Source organism: Rhinolophus sinicus, linkage group LG03 (assembly GCF_036562045.2).
Source record: "Rhinolophus sinicus isolate RSC01 linkage group LG03, ASM3656204v1, whole genome shotgun sequence".
NCBI lineage: Eukaryota > Metazoa > Chordata > Mammalia > Chiroptera > Rhinolophidae > Rhinolophus > Rhinolophus sinicus.
Genome location: NC_133753.1, coordinates 173615041 through 173637004, shown reverse-complemented (window position 1 = coordinate 173637004; position 21964 = coordinate 173615041). Strand labels below are relative to the sequence as shown.

The 21964-nt window shown below is 38.3% G+C and overlaps 1 protein-coding gene across 2 annotated transcripts in view; it reads right to left on the bottom strand.

The window, feature by feature from the left end:
- DAB2 (DAB adaptor protein 2) overlaps nucleotides 1-21964 on the bottom strand; it is a 48765-nt gene that overhangs the window by 7607 nt on the left and 19194 nt on the right. The window contains exons 2-11 of one of the 2 annotated variants that reach the window (XM_019737282.2): nucleotides 13687-13879; nucleotides 12585-12724; nucleotides 11453-11551; nucleotides 9717-9848; nucleotides 9138-9218; nucleotides 8677-8703; nucleotides 8385-8438; nucleotides 7929-7991; nucleotides 2616-3269; nucleotides 1435-1597 (exon numbers count right to left, since the gene is read on the bottom strand). In XM_019737282.2, the coding sequence (XP_019592841.2) occupies nucleotides 1435-1597; nucleotides 2616-3269; nucleotides 7929-7991; nucleotides 8385-8438; nucleotides 8677-8703; nucleotides 9138-9218; nucleotides 9717-9848; nucleotides 11453-11551; nucleotides 12585-12724; nucleotides 13687-13777 (1504 nt within the window). In that variant the 5' untranslated portion in view covers nucleotides 13778-13879. The remainder of the gene's footprint in view (nucleotides 1-1434; nucleotides 1598-2615; nucleotides 3270-7928; nucleotides 7992-8384; nucleotides 8439-8676; nucleotides 8704-9137; nucleotides 9219-9716; nucleotides 9849-11452; nucleotides 11552-12584; nucleotides 12725-13686; nucleotides 13880-21964) is intronic. The other variant, XM_019737284.2, reaches the window with a different exon arrangement.

Genomic DNA, 21964 nt, shown 5'->3' with positions numbered 1-21964 from the left:
CTACAAGCTCCGTGATGTGATCTAGTTGCGGGCACTGTCTGCAAGCTCTCTACCCTTCCGTAAGGAAAAGCACCAACCAGCTCCACTTGGGGGTGCAGGAAAAGAGCCATGCAGAAAGGAAGAGGCTCCCAAGAGACACGAAGTGCTTAGGGAGAGTCTCTTGATGGTATAAATGCAAGCAGACCAGGAACAAGTTGGCTTCTCAACACCGCATGGATTTCAGCCATTCAGCAGTTGGGTAACAACTCCCCTTTTGCCACCATACTCCAGATAGGACCAAACAGATGCAATATGACAGAACCAAAATATGTTCCTTTGAAAGGAAACAGCAGAGACAAAAAAACAAAGCAAACAAATAAACAAAAAAACCCAAGGGTTCTGATGACTGACTCGGCAGGAGGCAGAGAAAGCCAAGATTCCTGATCAAATTTTACAAAATGAGGAAGAGCTCCCCCGCCCCCCCTCAACTCCTTCCCAAGATAGTCTGTTTGGAGCTTATAACAGTGCCAGGAAGCAGAAACACAAAGAGACTCCCCAGCAGGACAGCAAAGACTATTGCCGGGGTTTCTGAAGACTGTACCATGGAGACAGAAAAGAACTGGAGGCTGTGGGTGAAGAGAAGCAGGGTCGCCCTCAGCAAAGTGGCCTTCCCCTGTGTCTTGCTCCAGAGTTACTCAGAGGCTCACAATGAGCTAATGACACAGTTACGAATGGCAGCACCAGCACATCCTAGGTATCTGATAAAATCCCATCTCTTCCCTTATCTCTGTGCTCTTTTCAACTTCAGGTTACTAGTACTTATCCTCTAACTCTGTTAAGACACTTGGCTAGCCAAAATATTGGCAAGGAGCTATGAAGACTTAAGTATGCGGAGACTGATCAGGATATGAGTCTGTCTCATACCCACCATACGCATAGGACCAGAGCTGGGCTCAGAACCTAGAACTTTTATCCCATGACTTACACTGGCTTTAGACTTAACTTACATCCCTCTTATATCTGTCTAATAGGGGATAGGACTTCGATCTGGCAATTGCAAATCACATGGAAGACATGCATGTAGCTACTTTTCCAACAGAGACGATACATAAGTCTCTCTCATCTCAACCCCGTTTCTCCAATGAAGCTGGTCTGAGCTTCAGAAGCCCTTATAATTGTCTTCAGTGAGCCATTATCAATTGGTTCAGGCAAGTACAATACTGAAAATGGATTTCTTCTCACATGCCACGTCAAGAAGCCAAATTTCGATTACAAGTCAAGAGTTTCAAATGGGGGTGGGGTTGTCCAGAAGCCAAAGTAGGAGAAAAGTTCCCTATGTTGCTCAAATCTTATGCCCCTGAAACCTCTATGGATACGAAGTACCTTCCTCCTATGCACTATCATCTCATAAGTGAAAAAACAGAGCCAAACCTAACTCAATCTCTAGGCACTTACCTAGACCTGCAAGGGGTCCCACAGGGGCAGAAGCACTTGTTTTGAAGAGGTCCAGAGGGTTGCTTTGTGGGGTTGTAGATTGTCCCGCAGGTGACGTCTGGCCTGGAGGTTCTGAGTCGGGAGGAGCAAAGATGTCTGATGTAAGCAAGTCATTGGCTGGAGACTGACAGGGCAGAGAGGGAGATCAAAGAGTTACTCAGTGACAGAGAAATACCGCTTTATTCTGTCTCCTACTCTGTACCCCAAATTTGGGAACCACAAAAAAACCCTGTTTCCTGTTAGTGACAAACTGCAACAAAAACACAACCAACCAACCAACCAACCAACCAACCAATCAACCAACCAACCAAATCAAAAAGACAAGGATCCCTGCAATGGACAGAATATTGGGTCTTTGGTGACTGATACAATGGATGACTCTCAAAGTGAAATCTAATTTACTTATTTACACATTTGTATCTGTCTGGTCTCCTTTTCAGCTAAAGCTTGAAGCTGGTAAAGAAAGGACAACTATAAATAAGTAGCTTAAATATTTTTCATCATTTTAGTGGATGTGAATCAGTCTGCATAAAAAATGATACAGTAGTATATTTATTAGGTGAGTCTACATATTCCAATGAGATTTAAAAAAAAATAAATACTTGCAGAAATCGCATTTTAAACTGCTTTTCAATTAAGTGGTAATAGTAAATATGTTTCAAGACAACAGATTATTCAGTCAGCTTTTAACGGAGAAGACAAACTCAAGCATTTTATCCTACCACCTTGGATATTAATGCAATATGAGAAGTGTGTGGGGGGCACGTGTTAGTGTGGGAAGGTACAAAAGGGATCACAAGAACCCTTTCCCTCCCCTCCCAGAAAGTGACCATCAAACTTACCAGAGGTACAGAAGCATAGCAGCATTAAAAATGAAAAAAACAAAAACAAAACGTGTTTAGTTAATAAGTGACAAGACATGCAAATGGAAAGAAGGGTGTGACAAACACTGCTGAGAGAGAAACTTTACAAGGGTGGCGATTAGAGGAAGGTATTCCTGGAGAACGATGTGCCTTAGCCCACCTTCTATTTTACAGCCACACAGGAAACTACAATAGCAGCAGGAAAGAGAGCTTGCGTCATACCACCCTTTGATACTGAACATGCATTCTGCCAATGGATATGTGGAGAAGATAATTCACCTTAGCAGTCCTTCTGCCTCTTCCTGGTTTGGTACTTTGTGGAGGTGGGATAATGGCTATGGAGTCATGTGGTGAGGACTGGACAGAGCTTTCCAAGTCCTGCTTTACGCCATTCGGTACGGACAGTCCTTTGGGAGGGCTTCCCACAAAAGGGTTCGGGGAGGATTTGACATGGAAGCCGTTCTGTTCTCTTTCAGATACCCCATTCTGAGTTCTCACTGTTGGCTGTGTTTGCGGACTTGAAAGGGGCCACGGGTCTGCCTGAGTTTCCTGTTTGCCAGTCCGGTTAGAGATTTGGTCAAATTGCTGACCAAAATAATCAACATCCCCGTTCAGGGGCCCATTACTTAGTGGAGTAGACAAGCCACTCAAATTCTCTTTCTTCTGATCTGGAGATTTGAGAGAATCAAATGAAGAAGGTGTCGATTGGTCTTGCTGTGCAAAAGGATCATCACGGAAAGGATCAGGATTAGGGGTGGGAAAGAAATTGAGATTGGCAGAAAAGGCATTTTCGGGCAAGAAAGATGCCTGAGGCTTTGGTCGAGGAAGAGAAGAGGAGGTGATGCCATTTGCTAAGAATGAATTTTCTCTTAAAGAATTCTGATTGGTGTTGATTTCAGAGTTTAGATCCACTAACAGGATATCTTTGCTTTCCTATCACATTTGGAAAGAAAAAAAAGAAAGAAAGAATGTGTTAGTCCATGTTGTGCCTTCAAATGAGAAAGCTATATAAAATGACCAGGATTATCAAAATTCCCATTAGATTTTGGTCTTGACAAACTGGTTGACCATTACCTCCTCCCATCACCTCCACGAATGCACTTACTGGTTGTAGGTCCTCCCTGCCTGACCCCCACCCCATGACCTTTTATTTAAGTCTCAACTTCATCGGCCCCTCATTAAATGAACTCTCACTGTTGTTTACTTTATTCATGTCTCTGTTGACCCTTACAGACTGGTTGAGTTCATGATCATCGTTGTATCAATTCATGTCCTTGAAAGTCTTAAAGGGAATTGGCTGTGAGTCACTTCAAGTAATTATTTAAGTATGCTGAGCTCAGAAGCCTAGCCCCACTTCTTACTTGATGTGCAGTCCCTTCTATTATACCCCCAAAGTCATGTAACATTACCTCTCTAAATGAGAAACTTTATTGGCTAATACATTCATATTTTACAATTCTGGCTGTAATGAAGTTTAAGGTTAAATACCTACATTTCCCTATAATAGGGCTTTCCTCTAGGGGGGCAAAAAGATTTTCCTTGTACATCACAACCTGTCAGGTATGACTTTTTAAATATTTAAAGATCTTTTTGAAGGTGTTAGCCAAGATGGATCTCTTATCCTCATCATGCTAGTCTCTCCACCTTCTGTCTATGTCTTTCTAAAATAGTGATAAATCTAACATCACACATTACATTATCCTCTCTTATGTGTGAATTTTTAATAATATAGCTTAGAGTTGCTTGTGTTGTAACAGTAATGTCATCTATTCAGTAGATAAACTCAACTAACCTTTATCTTTAATTGAATATAATCTAATCTTGATGTGTAAGGTGGAGATGTGGGTTTAAGAGTCAATTTGAAAGACATACCAAATGCATACATAACTCTTTGAATTCTGTTCTCTATCATTTTGTGGTATGTTGATTATTTGGGTTTTCAATTGCTAAATAAGACATCCTTCTCAGGATAAAAGCAGCAAATTTCATCAATCTGACATGTCTTTATTCAGGTCAATGACATAACTAAACAGGATTCACCCTGGGATAGAGCTGTCACTTAACCACTGCAGATCTTCCTCTTGATTGACTTTGATCCATTAAAAACTTAACTATGCTAGCCATAGCATAGAAGAATATAAACAATAAAAAACACATTGCTGAAATGGAAGTTGAAATTCTAGCATTACCCTGAGCAGATTACTAAATATTTTGATCATTGAGACAAAAACAACCATAAAGGAATATAAAATTCTCAAAATTAAAAAGGGGGCCAGAATAGGCCTCATTGGTTTTAAGAGAAAATGACAAATTTTTAGAAAGTTTAAGCCCTAAATCAGACCTAACCTAACTGGTATTCTATCTTTTGGCTTCCTTTACTATAAGATACAAAAACACAATTTTTCAAAACCAGCTTTTCTTTTTATAACCAGAAGAATTTGTCAGAAGAAAGAGCTTGTAATTAAAAAAAAAATAATAATAAATCGAAGAAATGGATTGGAAGACCTCTTCATGTAAGGATCTTTAATAATCAAAAGGTAGGACAAAATATATTATAAAGCTTGTGATTTCAATATTTATTCATTTATTATGAGCCACCTCTGGTGAGCACAGTTGGATATTCACAGCTGGTAGAGTTCTCCTTTTCAAATACTTCTGAGGAAGTTCTTAGGACACCAAACAGGAGCCACAATGTTAGACTTCTGAATAGTCACCCTATAAGTAAAATGTACACGGCTCTCCTCAGGTTGGGTTTGTCGTTAATCCAAGGTTAAGAGTCTAGTTCATAGACTACAACTGAAAGATGCAAGACTCCTCATCCACCCCCTTGGTCAGAGCTTCATTAATTCTTTGTTGGACAGTCAATACCGCATCTACTTGGCCATCATAGGAGAACCTGAGAGGCAAGCACTGGTGACACAAAAGTGAAACACAGTCCCTGCTCTTATGGGGCTCCAGTAACAGGGGCAAGAAGGCAACCAAAGGTAACTGCACAGAGACAAGGTGTTAAATACTGAGTTCCATAGCATAGCTATTCTCCAGGTAGCTGATCTCACTTAACCACTCCAGCCTGCTAAATCCCAGACTTCCCTACTTAAAGCTTTTTGTGGCTTCTTGCTATTCCCTATATTAAAATAAGCTTGATTAGCCAGACTTTCCAAATGATCCATAATAGAAGCCAGTTTATTTTTAGCTTAACTACTCTCTATTTTCCTATGCACTTCAAAGACCCAAGTCAAGTTCAGATTTTTTACGAAGCCTTTTTCTATTTATCCTTCTATTTCAGCATCACCTGTGACCACCCATGGCATCTTAGGTATACACAACACTGCTTTGTGCTCTGATCCCGTCTCTGTACCAGATTTAACCTCCTTGATGGGGGTCCAGGCCTTATATTCTTATAATAACTGTGTTTACAAATGGTCAAATGTTTAAAGTTAGAGCATGTCCTTTTTCCTTTTCTTTTTTTTTTGAGGTCAGTATGGAAGATCTGATCTCAAAAGTGGTTTTCCAATAAAAAATACATTCTAAGGGATGCCACTTAGTTTGCAACATAAGGGGCATGTAGGGAAGGGAATGACTAATAAAGTCTAGGTAATTTAGATTGTTTTCCTCTCTTCATCTCTTCCAGAGCAACTATTTTAAGATTTGAATATTTTTAAATATGCTGGTTTTATCAAGTAGAGATAAATTTATCTTGTGACCCATGTATATGGAGTCACTGTGTAAGAACATGTTGACAAAGTCTGACAGGCCCATATTTAGTGCTGTTAGCATTCTCTTACTTATCAGATACCATCATCTACTTTGACGGTATTTATTCCTTTAATTTATTGTTAGTTTAACTAAAACTTAACATTTTATTTTTATAAACCAAAAATTCTTAGAATACATGAAGACTAATATCAATGAAACTCAGGATTACTGATGTTGTTTTTCATTTCCTTTTTCAGAACTTTCTAAAAGTCTTCAGAAGCTGATTAAGCAGTCAGTGATTCCTTGCCTATCCCCCTGGAACCCTATTTCATGGTTTGAGTGCTTGATCTCTTTCAATATACTTGTTTGAGTGTGTCATATTTAGAAAGTATGCCATTCAGATATCAATTTACTTTGGGAAGGGAGCTACTAATGGAGGAGGGGGCAAAGTTGCCTAGGAATCAAAATGACTTCAGACCTAGGAGGGACCTTGGACCTTTCAGGACTATCTAATCCAGTATTTCAAAAAATTTATCCTTAGAATGGTAACAAACGTTGTGAAGAATGAAAGGATCTATAGACAAGTGAATTAGGACTCACAGCTTAAGAGAACATTAAACGGGCTTCTCTAGTGTGGGCTTTTAGAGCCTCTAAAATGCTGTTATGGATTGTGAATCTCATAGGGTTGGGCTGAGAAGAGTGTGTGTAGCCCCTGCTCCTCTCTATCTCACTGGGCCTGGGCATTTGATGTAAAATTTCATAGGCCTGGCATTCTCTGCAATACTCTGGGGCCTGTGTCATTTATCGAGTCCTCCGTCTTCTGAGGCTTGAGTTCCCATGACCTTCTTGGTCATGTAGGCTTGCTTGACAATAATTCCCCGATATAATAGGCTCCTAGATAGTCTCTCCATTATTCTACACTGATGCCCTTTTGTCTAGTTATTGCCTTCTCATCTTTTGTATTGAGGTCTAGAAACTCACTTACTCAGAGGCATTATCTGAAACTCTAACCTAGATAAATATACTATAATTAATATCCACTAATAGGCTTTGTGATTAGCTTTAATGTTGGTCTCTCTGCCAGATAGTAAACTCCATGATGCCGATGCCACTGTATATCTCACTAAGTGCTGTGCCCAGCAAGTAGCAGGTATTCAAGAAATTATTAAACCAATAGTAGAAATTGTAAGAAACCATTCAAAATTACATGGCAAATTTTACTTGAGGCCTGTTTTGGAAGGTCTGAGACTTGAGTTTAAGCCTTGAAACTAGACCTCTTTCTTGAGTAAATGAATTTTTTCTGACTCATCATTTTCTTATCTATAAAGGAAAATATTGCTCTGTTTTCACAGAGCTGTTACAGATTAATCAATATTAAGAGGACTTGATACATTACAGTATCCTATAAAAAAATGAGAATTTTTTTTTTTTTTTTAACAAGAACAGGCTTTGGTTAAACATAACTGAGCCTCTTATTTATTTTAAGTCTTACTTCACACCAAGATTATGCTGCTAAACCACATAGAAAGAACAGAAAATAAATGGAGAGGACAGGAGGCTTTACAATTAATCACTTAACAAACACATTTCCTTCAAGTGGGCTTATGCCAAGAATTATTATTCGGCTTCTCCTTCTGATCCTAAGTAATACCAAGAACAACTACATTGTCTGACCTATTGCGCAGATTTAACCTCTAAGCAATATTAATATATCTGAATAAGTGACGATAGGTTCCCAAGATGTAAATTTGTTTTAGTAGTCATTTACACTTTATGAAGAAAAATCAGCAGTCACCCTCCAAGTTTCAATGAGATGCTCAAGATTTCTGGTTAATTGCCAATTTGAGTTATAGCTGTCATTTCCATTACATTGCAAATTTAAAAACAGACACTTACTGTTGGACTATTTAGGTCAGGAGGTGTAGACATGTCCCCAAACAAATCCATCTGGTCAACAGCCTTAAAAAAGTATTTGGATTAGATTCAGATGTGTCTACTAAAAAAGATTACTTTGTATATTGTCGTAATTGTTTCCTAAACTAAAGTTTAGGAAAATAGTCACAATTGGATTTTTATTTAACCAATACAGATTTGATAATAGGCTATTTAGGTCAGGAAGTGTAGACAGGTACCCAAACAAATCCATCTGGTCCACATTCTTTAGAAAGTATTTGGATTAGATTCAGATGTGTTTACCAAAGAGATTACTTTGTATATTGACATACATGTTATACTAATGTTTAGGGAAATAGTTGTTGCAATTGGATTTTCATACAGATTCAGTATTTGCAACATCTATAGGAAGTAAAACCCATGTTCAGATACATAAGAATCCAAAAATCACATACGTACCAATTTCAATTTGTTAGCTTGGTCATCAAGAGTCATTAGGGTCTCGCTTCCATTCTGAAAAGATGGCAAATATTTAAGGGTTTAGTTAGTGAGTTTTCCTTATAGAATTTAATTTTCTAGTGTTTTGGCTTGCTAAGCAGTTATGATTTTGTCACGGATCATTCAACTATATATCTTCTATGAGCAGAGGGGTCATGAACACAGAGTAATAAGCTAGGAGGGGAGCAGGTAGCAAATAAAGGCTTATACACATCACATGCGTAATTCACAAGAAGAGAAGATGCAGCTTTACCTCTACTGCATTGTTGGCTTCTTCCATCTAAAAAGAAAGACATAAACTCAGTGATCTTAGTAATTATAGTTAAAGGGGGTTAAATAAAAGAACCTACGGCTTCACACACATAAGCAAGAGAGACTCTTGCACATTATTTCTGTCCTACATTTCCCTCCCCTTTTCATATTAATACTGGATTTGAATAGTTACTGGACTTAAACTTCGTAGTGCTGTATAGTCCTTGGAATCAATGTAGGGAGAAAAGACAGGAGTCAGGGACTGGAAATCAGAAGTGCCTACTAATAATATCCATCCATTGCCCTATTGGGAAGAACAGACAATACATTTCTCCACTTGCTATGCTTGGGAAAGCCACATAGAAGGCAACGCTCCAGACAGACCATGTGTTTATGCAGTGTTCAAACGTGGTCCTGAATACTGTCTTAAATTTAATAGAACCTATATTGGGTAGTACTTGCCTTTTTCTTTTCTTCTTCCTTTTTCTTTACGTTATAGATAACTTGAAAAAGGTCTTTAAGATCAATGACTAATGGCTCAGCCTGAAGCAAGAGAAAGCATCTTTATCAGCATTTTAATCTTACTATTTTCTTCCCTTTGTCCCCCATCAATTATGATTAGTTTTCTTCCTTTCTCTTAAAGCTACTTGCTACCCTCCCCTGGTTTATGGGGAATCACCACCACCCTGTCCCCACCCCCAGATACATAAAAGACTGCAGGGTTAATAAGTGCTTAGAAAGCAAGAAGCACAATGATAATTTATCAAGTTCCTTCAGGATTTCTTGGAATCATTCCCCATTGTTCTAAAATCAGCATTGACCTCATGAGAAAGTCCATTCTAACAATCCTTGTGCCACACACTCCATGAGAATCAATGACATTTTAAAAAGATTCCTTAGATCAACAGTCATCCTTTGAATCATTGTTTAGTCCTCCTCCCACCTCCAATTATTTCCAAAAAGCTCTTTGAGTGACAGACACTCCTATGTTTCACCAAGGACAAGTGCCCCTCCAGGTACACCTCCAGGCTTATTGCTTACCTGTTGCCCTGTTTTTATGGCAAAAAACTGATGCTGGCCTTCTGCTCCACACACATAACCGAATGCCCGGTTATCTGTCACATCACGGGCAATGAAAGAAATCTTATTTACTGGATGTTCATGCTCTATTACCTGAAAAGGAACATAAGAAATGATTTACTGGGAAAACTAGAATCTATTTGTTGTCTAGCACAACTAAGCATCAAATACCTAGGCACGTAGGAAAAGGATAAAATATTTGGAAGAAAAAGAATTTTACCTCTGGTTGAAGGCTAGAGCTACATTTAGCCTCACTAGGAAGGGCTCCAAAAGGAACAAAGAATAGAAAACAAAAGTGGGAAGAATGCTCTTTCTTGATATATTCATACTTGATTCTCTGTACCCAAACACGTGGTGTCATATAGCAAGGAAGGATTGAGGATTAGGAGAGGGAGAATTTCTAAAGTGAAGGGTGGACATACAGACCTGAAGCCATTCCAAGTAGGCCTACTTTCCCAACTCGAAGACAAACTCAAATGAACAGCATAACTAAGCTAGAGGAGTGTTCACAGGGATCCTTTGACAGTGGCTCAGAGTAGCCAGAGAACAGTTACCTAAGTATTACTGGGACAATGATCTCAGTACATTCTGGAAATTGCCAAATGCTGTCAATCAGTATTTCTCAACCTCACTTAGAGATCCAGGTCATTATCCAGGAGTTACATGTGGCAGGGGATTAGTAGTTCCCTCCCCTCTATTCCCTGCCCCCCTTTCTCTTGGTCCTTTCAAGTCAACAGCAGGGTTCAACTCTTTAGGGATATTTGTATGGGGTCAGAATGTGTCTTGGCTTTTTTTCCCAAATGCCTAAGGCCACCAAAGTTTATATTGGGTATATTAGAAGGGTTGGGGAGCGAGAGAATGCTGGTGAGGGAAACCTGTCACCATTCTCTGATGGGTTTGGGAAGATAAGACTTAAGAGATGAGGAAGAATGGAGACAGCAGTACATGAGAACCAGCAGGGTTAATGAGCATGTACCAGGGTTTCAGTGCCCTAAGTTTGGCCAATGGATTTTGCATATTAGATAATGGGTGTCTCTAGGAAGGGATGGATAGTAACTGGATATCTCCCTACAGTACCTTGATACAATAGAGTATTTTACAGCAATGAAAATGAGCTACAAACAATTTAAATAGATCAATCTTATGTTATGGCTAACAGAGAAAGTAGTTCCAGAAGAGTTGAAGTATGATAGCTTTTTGATAAGGCTCAAAAAAAAAAAAAAGAGTGAAGTTACATCTGTGAGGTTAGGAGGAAGAGAAAAGAGAGAAGAGAAAAAAAAGTAGATGTGTTAAGGTAATATTCTAGCATTAGGTTAGTCAATAAGTTCACATGTGATCAATATATTAAAATAAGACCCATGCATAGACCTGTGATAGCATCACAAACTAGAGGTTAGGATTAATCTAGTTCTGTGTACCTGGGGTCCAAAAAAAAAAAAAGATATTTACAGCATACCTGTGTTTATAGACTTGAGGTTCACATCTATTAGAGGAAATACATTTCAAAATAACGTGTCTCGATTCCTCACCTCCTACTCTACCTGCTTTCTTCCCCTTATTTCTGGAGAAATAATACATACCATTTTTTTTTTCCCCTACAGAATTTTGAAAAGGAAAAAGGGGAGCTGAAATTTAAATCACAAATTGTTTGTCGGACTCAGGTGGTCAGAAAAGTGTCAGTGAAAGTGAATTCTTACCCCTGTTTTCTCATCAATTATTTTTATTCCAGAAAGAGAAATGTTGACCCAGATCCTTTGTTTGTGTTGTCCCTGAGACCGACCAGCTGCTGCCATTCCCTGGTGAGGTTGGGAAAACAAACAAACAAAAAACTAGTTAAATGTACCCTGTGGTGCTTCTAATACTAAAATTGTAAAAGATAGCTTTGTTTTCAGCTTGGTTTACCATGTATGAAAGGATTAGGCACCTTTCATAAGAGACAGCAGGGTGGGGTAGAAGGAAATGAAGCAGGACTTCTCTAATTAGCACTGAGAACTTGGACACGCCATTCTCATTTCTCTTGGCCTCATAATAGTCCTGGGCAAAGATAAGACTGGACTAGAAGATCTTCAAAGATGTTCTAGGCCATGTCTTATTTAACAAACATTATTCATTTAATTAGTTTCTTCCAAGTAGGGTCCTGACTTTTATCTGAATACTTCCAGGGTCTAAACTTTTTTTTTTTTAATTAAAGTTTATTGGGGTGAAAATAGTTAGTAAAGTTACATAGATTTCAGGTATACAATTCTGTACTACAGCATCTATAAATCACATTGTGTGTTCACCACCCACAGTCAGTTCTCCTTCCATCACCATATATTTGATCTCCTTTACCCTCATCTACCACCCTCCTTACTCTCTGGTAACCACTAAACTATTGTCTGTGTCTATTTTTTTGTTTGTCAGTGGTTTGTCTTGTTCTTTTGTTGTTTTTGATTCATATACCAAAATCTGCCCAAAGAGAGACATCTAGACCTCTGCTATACTTGATTAAATCAGGTCTCTGGAACAGTATTCAAAATATGCAAACAAACTCATGGCTTCTCATAAAATGAGGCGCTACTGGAGCAATGATGAGATCAGAAAAGTTTTTCTTTCAAATAATTGAGATAAACCAGGGAGCCAAAAATATATGTATATACATATCACTTGTAGTCATCTTTTGTCATCAGAATTTATTGAGTGTTACAATTTTAATATAGATTTTTCCCTTTCTTAAAATGTGTATACATTTTTTGGGCACCCTCTGTATATAAATGCAAACTTGCAATCTAATTCCCTCTGTTGGATATTTGCTTAAGACAGAGACAATGCATGCTTTCTCACATTTACCTTTAGTTTCATCATAGAATCTTGGCTCATTTTATCCCCTCTTGCATCTGGCACATCATCAATGCCGATTAGTTTAGCCTTGTATTTTACACCATCACCTTTGAATCTGGCCAAAAGATACTCATCTGTCTTTTCCGAGCCTGAGAAAAGAAATATAGGATAAAGTTTATAAATGTATTTAAATATCAGTGCCAGATACAACCAAATATGCTCCAGAAACTCCGTATCAGAGTAGTATAAATCTTGATTATACTATAATTGATTGAATATGCAATATTCTATCCTAATTTTCACTTCCTTTGAGGAAAATCACACTCTGAAATACTGTATATGATGTTGAGATGGAGAGAAAATAAACTCTTAAAGGTTCAGAATGGATTGAATTATGGGGAACTTATGAAAATATGTGAAGTGGGATTTGGGGATATTCATCATTATTTTAAAAACATTTTTAAAAAAGAATATAAGGAGGATAATACTTTTGTCTTAATGAAAGAAAAATAAGGCACCACACAATTTATAACATTTTAAACTGTCAACAAAGCAGAGGAATCACAGGTAAATTTCTTTGAAAACCAGTAAGGTAATTATTCCAACTTTATAACTTTTGCTTCTCCTAAAAGGCCTGGGCAAAGTGTAAAAGTTACAGGTAAGTGAGTCACAGAATATTCTCAAACTATGAATGACGAAGAACACCGGCACTTTCTAGCTGCACTTCAGGTCAAGAAGATGGTCTAATAAAATAAAGATCTCGATTTTTAAAAAAAACAGCCACTTCAGTAAAACAAAGTGGTAAATAGGTTCCTGAAAGATACCCATTGATAGTTGGATTTATCAACGGAACGAGATGCCATGAAAGCTTCCTGGTAGAACCCATGTTGGTGCAATCGCACGATTCAGAGGCATACGGTATCTCATTATACGTACATGGAGTGAACCAACGTCCTTTGCCAAAATCCAACTTTCCTCTTTAAGAGAATGAAGACTAGGCTGAGGTTGAAGCACGGCCAGGGCCAACTCTTACTTGACCCTGAGCTTCATATTTCTTCAGAGGTAACCACTACCAGCTCCCTTCTTTGGCCTGAAGAGGATTTCTCCATACCTTTCTTTTTTTCTTTCTTCGAAGGTGCTTTTGGTGCAGCCTGTTGGTCAGGCTGACCATTAGTTGTACTTGTTTCTACTTCGTTAGACATGGCAAGAAGGCAGACAGCAACTCTGGTACCAGGAGACACTTAGTGACACTTAGGCAATCCCCAGTGGAGAAGTCTCAAACGAACATAACCTACCACAGACACCTGTAGGCAAAGTTTAGAGGCGTAATTAATAAGACAGCAAACCCAGACTTTATCCCACAATATGCCTACGAGTGATTCGCTAGTGTAGTTCTTCAGACTCATTTTGTGCTTTCTCCTCTATTAGACGGAACTCTGAAAGCAGGGGAGTGGGCAGGACTGTTTCTTTTGTAGTTTCCAAATGGAAAGCGGGTGTTTACCAGATTTTTTTTAATCAATTGGTATCTGGTAACATTTAATGATTATCTAGCTAAGGAGTTTGTGTTGGACCTTTAGCATAAAAATCTAGAATTAAAGATATGGATCAAAATGTGTCACACATAGAAAACTAAGGTTTTGTAGCAAAACAGAAGGCTGAGTCTGAGAAAATTGCAACTGGCATGTGAAACTGGACAATGTACATTCTGGTTCTTCAAAAATTCCTTTAGCTAGAAAGGCAGTGTCTGGAGTAAAGTTATGAATTTTATCTTATCCATATTGATAAGTTTTTTTTTTAAATGTTAGGATGCTGCATATTATCTCCAGGGTTATCTAAGCATTATACTTTACAAGATGTCCATTTTTGACATTAACACATGTATTAGAGAAAGAATGACTTCATGGGGTGTCTATTGTGTTATGTAATTCATTGAGTGTGAATGCTTTTATGTTATTATTTAGCGCTACCATCCTCAAAACAGTTGTGGTATGTGCTCTCATAAAGCTTCTCCATGTATCACGGATAAAGCAGAAAGATGCAGAGTCACTGTAAGCATACAGAAGTGAACTAATGTTTTAAAAGGTGCTTTCACCTCCCAGGAGTCAAAGTTTCTACGCAACTCTTGAGAGACCTAGAGAAAGGTTAACTTTCTGCATGGACTGAAGACCAAAGGCAAAGAAAAGCCGTTCATAGTTCTGTAATCCTGTTAAGAGCACCTATGGGCTGTTATAATTCTCCCCCCAAAAAGCCCTTTTAATTCTGTGTTATAGCACCCATTTATTTGAGCTTTCTAATTCACGGACCAAGTCCACCACATGGAAATATGTACTACTTGTTAGATGTTTAAAGGATACAGAGTAAGTCTCAAGTTTTTGCTCAGTGAGCTTAAATTGCACTTACTTGCTTTATAAATGTCAACATGTTTTCCTGAAGGTCAGTGCTTAACCTCTCCCCCATGAGTCTTTAGTCTTTGTAGTCTTAACAGTCTTTAAAAACACATACATAGATAAATACATAAATATATTCATGATTCATGTTATCTGAATGATTTCATTTGGAGATTCAGTAATTAATTTTGCTCATAGACACCTGCCTAATAGGTAACAAGAGAGAAGTGTCTTTACAGATGAACATCTTATGTGGTGGAGGACTCAAAGCCCTATTTACTCAAGACTTCTTTGGGGACCAGGCACTATTAGCCTTTTCCCTGTATTAACTCTAAAAGATGTACAGTACCCTTATGAGTATTATGATGCAATATTATGTCACTTTCCAGAGGGAAAGCCACAGCACCGAGGTTTTAAACTACACAGCTGCAAAGTTGTGAAACCTGGGTCTCCGGGCTGTCTGGCCCCAAGCCAGAGTTCCTCAAATGTGATACTGATGGATCTCATCTGAGAAACCTCACACTAGCTACAGAGGTATCCTATTATATACCTATAATGGCCCCCCAAAGATACGTCCAGTTCTAACCCCTGAACCTTTGAATATGGCCCTATTTGGGAAAAGAGTATTTGCAGTTGTAATTAAGGTTCTTGAGCTGGGATCATCCTGGATCTAGGGAGGGCCCTAAATCCCATAACAGATGCCCTTATAAAAGAAAGGCAAACAGAGATGTGAGACACAGAGATACACAAGAAGGCGACACGAAGACAGAGGTGCAAAGTGCATCGATGCATCTAAAACTCAAGAACACCAAGGATTGCCAACGTCCACCAAAAGCTAGGAGCGAGCCACAGAACAGGCTTTCTCTCAGAGCCTCCAGAATGAAAAACCCTGCTGATATCTTGATTTTGAGTTTCTAGCATCTGGGACTGTGAGAGAATAAATTGCTGTGGTTGTAAGCCAGTTTTTGGTAATTTGTTATGGCGGTCCTAGGAAACAAGTACACCACCTCTACTTTGTATGACTTGATTGGCTTCAGTGGTTCCCAAGATTTATTTCCTGGTGACATGATAAATCTCCTAGTCACAACCATACTCTTCCAATTTTGGGATGCCAATAATCAGTTTCTTAATTTCAGATAATTTATTCCAATTTTGTAGGATATTACCCATGTTAAAACATCAGGAGTGAGACTAAGCTATGATCAAAAGACAAACACTGACATTCATCCTCCTTCTCCCCAGGGGGCCACTTCCTCTGCAGTTGCTCAGATCTCATCTTAGAAATAAGGAAAATGCTTCCTGTGACGCTTTAGTCCTCTAATCACCATCTCATGATCCTTTCATAATTAAACATCTAAAATGGATTGCCTCCTACCCTGTGGGTTTTCATATTCTCTTCCTCTCACAGGACTACTCATCTCAACTCTAGTCTCAGAAAGGCAACTTCAGCTGCTTTCAATCCTTTTGAGTGTACCTGACTGCGTACCTCAGACACCTATACCTTTTGGTGAGCCTTTATTGTTTTTCCTACTTTTTGTTCCCATGACCTTGAAGCTCCAGTCCATGGCTTAGGTTTGCTCAACTGGAATGATCTGGATTAAAAATAATAATAATATTCTAAACTTTAGAATAATGTTGGAAGTTTTCCTATTTAGTCTTATAGTGACTTCCCTCGCATTAAAGACAAAGATATAGACTTTTTTTATTTGTTTGTGAGAGTCTTAAATATTTTGCCTCTTCTTACCTTCAATCTCCTTTCCTTTCACTCTTGTATACCAACCCCAAGTTTTTCATTTCTTTTAGAACACTTTTATTTTTTTACTCCTTACCTTTTCAAATTTTCTGAGCACCCTTTCCCCCCACATCCTACCCATCCCAGTTCCCCTTGTCCCTGAAGAAAGGAGATAAGACTTCTCCCTGAAGCTTTATCCCCCTCCGCTCCAGCTCTGGTTGAAAAGTAACCTGGGTATAAGCGTTTATTGACCATCTTTGAAGCTAGATCTAGTACTTTTCTGCAGGGTCTTATTTCTGAGAAAAAATGATTTAGCTCATTTTATTGGCAAATTTTATTCTAAGGTGAGACTATTTTAAAGGAATTGGAGATGTTCCACGAAACACTTTGAGGGGCTTGGGAGAGGAAGTGGTGGTGTGGTTTAGTCATAAAAATGATATAAAACATATCTACCTCACAACGCAACATGTAGTGTTGGCAGGCTGGGCCAAGATAGAAGCGTTCTAAGGTGATGGGTGCTACATTGGTTTTATAGCAACAACTTCTCTTTTCAGACATTTAAGGACCACTTTTCACAGCATCTGGATTGTTTTAAAGATATTCAGTCCCCTTTGACTATATCCTTTCACTGTTTGGGGACAAGTAGTTATAAGGGGCGATGGAGAAATAAAACAGGGAGAAAAGTGTTTTTAGTATAAATTCCCTGAAGAAAAGATATGCTGTATGTTGGGTTGCAAATACCAAGAGTCGGTCTCCATTTCAGGCTATACAGTTTAAAATGTATTTACGCTCCCAGAAATGATTGGAAAGTGAATTTTGCCCATAGGCCCTAAGACTCAAAGATCAATTCCTTTATAAAGAAATATTAAAGGTTTCTTGAAAGATTTTAACAAAAGTGTACATCTAGTTCTACATATACCAGAGTGATAAACATTCACCTTTTCCCAAGGTTTAAAGAGCAAATCCCCCATCATAGACTTCCCAAATGCCCAACTTGCCGTTTGACATGCGGTAGATTGAAGAAGTCTTGCTTCCAGACTTAGGTCCCTCTGTAGAGAATAATCAACTTATTTAAATCCAACATTTAAAATTCAAATGCATAATCCTTCCAACCATGTTACAGAATTGTCACTCGACTCATAAAACCTTCACAGGTTTTATAATGAATTGAGTTTTGAAAAGGGATATGAGGGCCGAAAGATGCCCTCATTATTTCCTTTGGTTACTTTCCCAAACTTGGGCATTGCTAAAAACAAAAACAAACGAACAAAAAACTGTCTAGACTGCATTATACTACAGGGTCTGTTTTAACGCTCTAGTAAGGCAAAATATCTTTTATAAGGGGGAACAAGTGGGTACAAAACTACTAGGAAACATATGGTCATCTTATTTATTGGGTTTAGTCCCAGGGACACTTATGACCAAAGAGCATAAAATTAATCAGGAAACATATACACTGCGTGTTTTCATAAGGCAGGGATTACAAATTAAAGCTCAAAAACATGTAAAGGGTTCCATGAACAGCTCCCCATCTAAACCTACCTGGTTCTAGTTCTTAGGGGATGGGCTGTTTGCTTCATTACAAACTTAAAAAGAGAAATAAGAAGATACATCTGGAAACAGATGACGACCTAAAGTTACTGTATATTCTTGACTGCTTCTGAAGGAAGGCCTAATATAGAAAAGAGAGGTGTAAATGAAATTTTGCTAAGTCAATAAAATTTACTTCCATTTGAGTGAAGATATCTAACTTGGATTTTGGACTTAATACAAATCTCCCTGAAAGAATGTGGGGACTTCCCCTTTTCACGGAACAAGAATCAGATGACTAGGAGAGATTTTGCAGCTTGCAACATCTTTTCTGAGAAGGCTGAGAAATGTATACCAGAAGACTACGTGAGTCATCTTAGGACAACTATGTTCTTTGCACACACAAAAATTCTGCTATAGTTTGTTTATCCCTTACATAAATGATTCATGTAAGACATCTCATATTTAGAACCCTGCAATGTTCAGCATAGGGGCAAATTTGTGGAGGGACAAACTTGGCTGGTGTCTTCTTGTTCTTGCTGCTTTTCCATCAGTAGAAATGTATTGGTATCAGCAAAGATACTAATTAATAATTCCAGGGTCCTAAAGCAATAGCGTGACACCAGTTTGCCACCTCCCTCCCAGTCTACCTTCTAACTCTAATTATATAAAGCAGAGAGGAAATTGCTTGGTTAGTGGTCAGTCTCAGATGCTGGTAAAACGAGTAACTTGAGTAAAAGACTTATTTAACAGTAGCCCCATTCTATAAATGGTAGAGAATCTGTTTTTAATGTTAAAGAGAGTAAAACAAACATCTAACCTACCAAGCACTTAAAACATTTATCTGACAGCGCTATGAAATAGAATGTGTCTTTATTTTATGAATAATGGAATGGACTCAGTAACAAGATCAATAGGCAATAAATTGCTCGGCTCAAAACTGAATGTGATCTGTGTTCCCTTGTCTACTATATATGCTGCTTCTCTCTCTCTCTCTCTCTCTCTCTCTCTCTCTCTCTCTCTCTTTAATCCCACTGATTTTAACCTGTATTTTATAAGCTGCTTTCAAAGTCATAGTCACATTGACTTTAACATATCAGTTAACTTTTCAGAAAGAGCCATATAAAATAGACACAGAAAAGGGAGTTAAGGAGAGTCAAGCACAAAATAACATAAACATCTTTAGAGGGTCCAGTACTTTGTACTTGTCAGAGAATGTTTCCTTGTCCTTTGGAACATTATGCCTGTCTCAGCTGAGGCACTGAATTAGGACATGTGAAATATTAACCTCTAAGGCAGATCTCAGGGTCCAAGAGGTCAGCAAACAGCCTTCACCACCATCTTCACAGTAGCCTTTTGAAAATAAGGAAGGTTACCAGAAATGATGCACTGAGGTTAGGCAATGTTTGATACTTGATGTAAAGCTTTTCTCCCTTAACTGCCTGGATTCCTATGCTTTCAGGAAGGCTTACTCTACTCTCAAAGGCCAAGCTGAGCAGACAGTAATAATTTTTTTCAGCCTGTTTAATTGGGGAAATGAGCTATGTTGATGAACACAGAAAAGGAGTCTAGAAGATTTTTTTGTAACTGCTGACACTGCTGTAGGGGCCTCAGTAACAAAACATGCCCGAGTCAGGGAGGCATATACAAGTTAGGCATTTACAGGGAGCATGTATCATAGCTTTTAATTCTTGGAAAGGATGCCGCAGGACTTAGAGGATACATAAAGCCCTGAACGAAAATGCTCTTCCCTATCTTTGGAACTAAGTCAGACCAGAGTTCCCCAAACAGTTGATTTTGGATATAGGTGAGATAGCATAACAGATAAGAAAGAGTTCAGGCTTGGGAATCTTACACACTTCCACCATTTTTTAGCTCTGTGGCTGAGGTACCTTATCTATTATTTATTTCTTCATCTGTAAAATGGGAATATAGTTTGCAGAGTTACGAGAACTCAGTAAGGACTTCTGCAGAGACCCTAGTGTGTAGCATATACAAAGTGCTCACCAAATGGCAGCTGGGATTAAATCAAAGCTAGGTTTCAAGTGAGGTTGTGAAGACTTATGTTGCATCCAACATTGCTTTTCTGCAGCAAGTGTTTGAACAGTTTGAGAACAACTAGGACCAATAAGTAAACAGCTAGTAAGTAGAGACATGGGGGCACGTAATGATTTTATTAGTAAAGCCCAGGTGAAAAAGTGAGAGGGTTTCCAGTGTTAGAGCCACGTGCTGTTCAACTCTGACTTCTGAGCCTATAGAAGATAGTTTCTGATGCAAACAGGACTCTGGGAACGAAACCTACTCTTAGTTACCCAGAGAAGTCTGTTCTAATGGAACCAGAGCAAATTTAAGCCTATATCATTACCATGGGCAGTTTAGAAGGTCTAAGTCATACCACTTGGAGAACTTTTACTGGGGAGTTCTTAAAATGTCGATGTCCATGCCACACCAAAATCGATTAAATCAGAATCTCTGGGGAAGGGACATAGGCATCAATATATATTTAAAGATTTCCAAACGATTCTAATGTTTGAGAAGTTTGAGGTCTACTTCCACAATCCTTTGTCCCCTTAAAGAAACACCAAGTGGGTTAGACTATTGAGCTGGAAACCTAGGGAATAATTTGGTCACATCCTTTCATTATAAAGATTAGGAAACTGAAGGCAAGAAAGAGTGCATAATAACTTGTCTAATTGTTGAATAGCTGATTGGGGATAGAGTTGGTACCAGAAGAAACCTAGATCCTAACATGAGATTCTACTGTTCTGTTCCTAGAAATTGTATGTGTGTGTGCGCGCATGTGTGTTTGTGTTTGTGTGTGTGTGTGTGTGTGTGTGTATGTTTTAACTATATCTTAAGAAGGCTGTACAAAGCCCATTACATAGAGAGTGAACCAAGAACACCTTCCATTTAGTAGACATACCAAGCAAAGAACAAGAAGATAGTTTAGCAGAATAGTTTGAACACAGAATTTCACAGATGTTTTCTGAACCAAAACAGAAAAAAGGTTTTATGTGGTCTAATTATACATGTTGCTGAATTCTTTTTTGCCAAATAGCTGGAGTCCTACTTGGTCAAACTGGCTCATAATGTTGATTTGGCGGCGAAGAAGAAAGTATTTGGCTAGGTTTGAGATGCAACTCGCAGATCAAAGAAGTCAAATTTATTTCAGTACATTCTCTACTATTCAGTGCTTACAATTTTAGTTGTTTTTTTTTTTTGTTTTTTTTTGCACGATAGGAAGTTTGAGTTCTTGAGTTGGCAACCGTCAATATTCTTGAGTCATTATGACCTCTCCTAATTTTGTATTCACCCCCACCCATTTTGTTTTTAAAATAAGTTTTTATTAGGAATATTTCCTATTAGAGCAAAACAATAGTCATGATAAAGAGTGCTTAGGAGAGTTTAAGCTTTAAAAATTAGTTTAATGCAATCCAAATGAAGGTCCATTCTCTTGACTGGACAATGCAACCAATTCACTAGAAATGTTTAAAAATTGTTCACAAGTTGAACTGAAGTATTAAGTTTAAAATCAACTTTATAATCATATTACTCAGTTGTTTCAGTACAATGTCTCTTAGTTTGAACATTTAACTCTATTAGGTTTAGAAACAGTAGAAAATGTAGATTCGTAATGAGAGTTTGCTCTAGCATCTTGGCAAAGTGGGGCATGAGTTAACATGCTTGTATGAATAAAGACGTGCATAAGGGATTGAGTCTAAAATCCCTACTTATACTCA